Below are 3,831 nucleotides of genomic sequence, written 5' to 3'. Positions count from 1 at the left end.
TCATGGGGCGTTGCCAGTTGATAAGGGAGAATCAAAGAAATTAAGAAAGGATAGTGTATGGTTTATTATACATCAAGGGCAGTTATATAAGAGAGGATTCTCAGTGTCGTTACAGAGATACATAACAGATTTCAATCTGCCAGGTTAATTGAGGAAATACATGAAGGGGCTTGTGGAAATCATCTCGGCGCAAGGGCTCTATCCCGAGAAGCGATGAGAAGGGGATATTACTGGCCGACTATGAATGAAGATGCCTCCCAGTATGTGAAAAAATATGAAAAATGTCAGAAGTTTGCACCAGCTATCAACCTGCCACCAAATGATTTATTGCCGATACTTAATCCATCCTTTTGCACAATGGGGAATGGATATAGTAGGGTCGTTTCCGTCAGCAACAGGTGGGAGAAAGTTTCTCATAGTTGGGATAGATTACTTCACAAAGTGGATAGAAGCTGAACTAGTAACAAAGATATCAGCGTCGGAAGTAAAGAAGTTTATTTGGAAGACCATTTTAACAAGGTTCGGGTTGCCGATGACAATGGTTTTTGATCATGGGTCTCAGTTTGAATTTAAGCCGGTAAAAGATATTTTGGCAGTGTACAAGGTCAAATTTGCATATGCGGCCGTATGTCATCCACAGTCAAACGGCCAAGCAGAAGCAGCAAATAAACAAATCATAACAGCGATAAAAAATAAAATTGAAGATGCGAAGGGGCTATGGGCTGATTTAATACCTGAGATACTATGGGCAAACAGAACGACAGTTAGAGAAGCCATAGGTGAATCACCCTTTACCTTAGTCTTTGGAACAGCAGCAGTGATACCGGCAGAAGTGGGATTACCGACGTTTAGAATTCAGCATTATTGTGAAGAGCAGAATGATTTGTTGTTACGACAACAGCTAGATTTCCTACCAGAAGTACGGGAGAAGGCGACAGTTAAGTCAGCCGCCTACAAAGACAGAATGTCAAGGGCATATAACAGATGATTCAGCTATCGGCCTTTGAGTATTGGAGATCTGGTGTTATGCAGAACAGCTGCAACAGGAAAAAGGGAGTGAAGATGGAAAGTTCACGACAAACTAGGAAGGACCATATCGGATTAGGGATATGGTAATGCAAGGGTCGTTTTACCTAGTAACAATGGATGGGAAACCACTGAAGAATGTTTGGAATATGGCAGTACTCAAGAAATATTATGTATAAAAAAAAATGATGTAAAATGCTTTTGTTAAGAATGAAACTGGTATTGATGTATAATCTAGGCACAATACGAGTGATGAATAAAAGTAAGTTATCCCATGTTGTGTCAGAAATAGGCATCCTCCACTTAACAGAGTACCGTAAAGTGGGATGGACAGCTCAAAACCGCTTCCGTGAAGTTAATGCACTTATAACCTGATCAGTCGTAATCATTAACTCACGAGGTCCTGGTTCAAAATATAATACCGGCAAAATCAACTCAAGTATATGCCGACTAGAGGCATAACTTTGATGATGATCGCCGAAAGGGTACCTAACTGACTATAAATGTAGTGCAGTAGGTGACCGATATTGTACTGTGAAACAACAACTGAAAATTATGAAAGGTATTCCCAGAAGTCGGTACCGCCAAAATAGTGCACATATCTGTACAACAGATATATGCACAAGGGGGGCAAGAGAAGGATATTGATAAGAAAACCCGATATAATTGTTAATTACAAGTCCGATATAATTGTTAATTACAACTGATAAGTAAAATACTGACGTTTGACAACTGATAAGATCACTTAAAATACAAAACCGATGGAGTTGTGATAACAATATTTAATTAGAATACAAAACCGATGGAGTTGTGATAACAATATTTAATTAGAATAGCAGAAGTTATTGGTAGCTAAGATTGACATAATTATTAGTTACGAAGCCGATGAGGTGTTAAGTTTCAAAGATAGCTAAATGTAAAACCGATATATTTGTGGTAATAGTATTTACATAAAAAAGACAAGTTAAGGTACGAGAATTGTTAACCAATAATGATATGTTCACAATTGAAAAGATGACAATCGGCAGGCATCACCGCAAAAAAGGGTATATGCCGATAAAACAACATTGTAAAAAAAAAAAAAAGTTTAACAAAAACAAACAATTACATGCTTCAGATTATAGCTGATAAGGCCCAATTATGCAAGACCCACAAGATGATGTCGGTGATGACTGCCCGCCCCTTCAAGCTTGTGCATTTTTAGGCACAGGAGAATTTAAAATACTGGGGTCTGAGGGGCTGTCATCAACACTTGGCGCATAATTCAAAAGGTCTTCCTCGGCAAACCCTTGTTGCTCGAAGCCGGAAGGAATCTTATGGGCTTCGTCGTTAAAAGCTTTTTCGACCTTGGCCCAATCATCCTTCTTCCAACCGGAAACGTGGGCAACGCATCTCTGAGCAGCTGTCCACCCCCTATCAAAACGATCCTGAAGTCGGGTGCAGAATTCTTTGGAGGCCAAATAACGGCCAACTGCTCTTTGCCGAATTCCGGGCTTATCAGCCTCCATCTTCTGAATCTTCTCCTCAAGGTTGTGTATGGTAACCTTGGCCTCAAAAAGATCCTTCTCGAGAGAGGGAAGCCGCCCAATTGCTTTGTCCTTCTCGGCAATTTGGCCCTTTAGCAGTTGTACCTCCTGCTCAAAACCCTCAAGCTTGGCAACTTTGTTCTTGAGAGCCGCCATCTCAAGATCATCTTTTTGCTTTGCCTCTCTAACCTTGGCTACAGCCTTGTCAGCATTATCCAATGTCGTTTGCAAAGCAATTTGATTAGCAGAGGCTTGATGATGCTGCTCTTGATAGTAACGGTACATCTCAACAAGCTTAGTATCGGACATAACGACCTGAATATAAATGAAATAATGACAAGTTAACATGACAACAGTAGATATGCAAACAAATGAGGAAAAAACTAAAGAATGTACAAAATAAAAGGAGTATAATAAGAAGTGATAATAATGTAAATGTAGTAATATCAGTGAAAGATACCTTCATCAAATCGTGCATATGTTGAGCAGCAACAGGCCCGATGGCACCAGCAGGCCTATCTACAGGTGGCGCTAGATTGCGCAAAAGCCGATAACTGAGATTCCCACCTTGCATAGGATTATCGGTAAAAAGTGATTCATTTCGGCACACATGAAGCTCGGGCTGCCATCGGTCCCCTAAATGGCCTGCAGGAACAGAGAACCTTTTCATAACTTCGTCAGGGAATCTCCCATCAGGTCGCTCAATTTATTGATTAGACCGATATACAATGCCGGGAGCACTTATATCAGAACCGCAGGCGGTAACGGTTCTAATTTGAGCGACGGGTTAACTGGAAGCATTGGGCCGAGTTGGAGAAGGAGACTCAGGTATGTTGGTGAGATCCTCAATCTCCACCCCTTCAGACACCCTCTTTACGGTTGACACGGTAGTAGGGACAACCGTTTTGTCCTGAGTCTCAGTTTGTCTTGGAGAGGGGGGCTTCTCTTGGTTCTCAGCCCGAGTTTTCTTGGAAACTCGGTTATCAGTCTGCCTTGGACTGCCGACTCTGATGCCACCACCACGCCGGTTTCCAAGAGATGTCAGCTTTCTCTTTCTGGCGTTCTTATCAGCCATTGCCTCAGCTCTTTTCTTGGGGTTGACGGGGGAAGCGTGGCTACAGTATATAGCAAGGGTGTTGTAGGTGGGTTTAGGAACTTTTGGGCAGCGCTTTATAACCCTCGTTCCGTCAGCCGACAACCCAAGCTGTTTGTTGTTTAGCTTGTCAACACCTGATATAAAAAAAAACTATAAGTAACCAGCCAAACATTTTTCATATAA

At 41.6% G+C, this 3,831-nt stretch overlaps 1 protein-coding gene across 1 annotated transcript; it reads left to right on the top strand.

The window, feature by feature from the left end:
- Positions 1–538: 538 nt before the first annotated feature.
- LOC145571235 (uncharacterized) lies at positions 539–988 on the top strand. The gene has a single exon (XM_081630302.1). The coding sequence runs from the start codon at positions 539–541 to the stop codon at positions 986–988; it is 450 nt and encodes a 149-aa protein (XP_081486428.1).
- The last annotated feature ends 2,843 nt before the right edge of the window (positions 989–3,831 follow it).

The sequence above is a fragment of the Chenopodium album genome, chromosome 12 (genome assembly GCF_948465745.1).
Source record: "Chenopodium album chromosome 12, dcCheAlbu1.1, whole genome shotgun sequence".
NCBI classification, from domain to species: Eukaryota; Viridiplantae; Streptophyta; class Magnoliopsida; order Caryophyllales; family Amaranthaceae; genus Chenopodium; species Chenopodium album.
The sequence above is the reverse complement of the archived record's forward strand: the minus strand, read 5'-3'. Positions and strand labels throughout refer to the sequence as shown.

Bases quoted from the DNA above. Each gene is read 5' to 3' on its own strand.
- LOC145571235 (XM_081630302.1), top strand. From the start codon at position 539: ATGGTTTTTGATCATGGGTCTCAGTTTGAATTTAAGCCGGTAAAAGAT.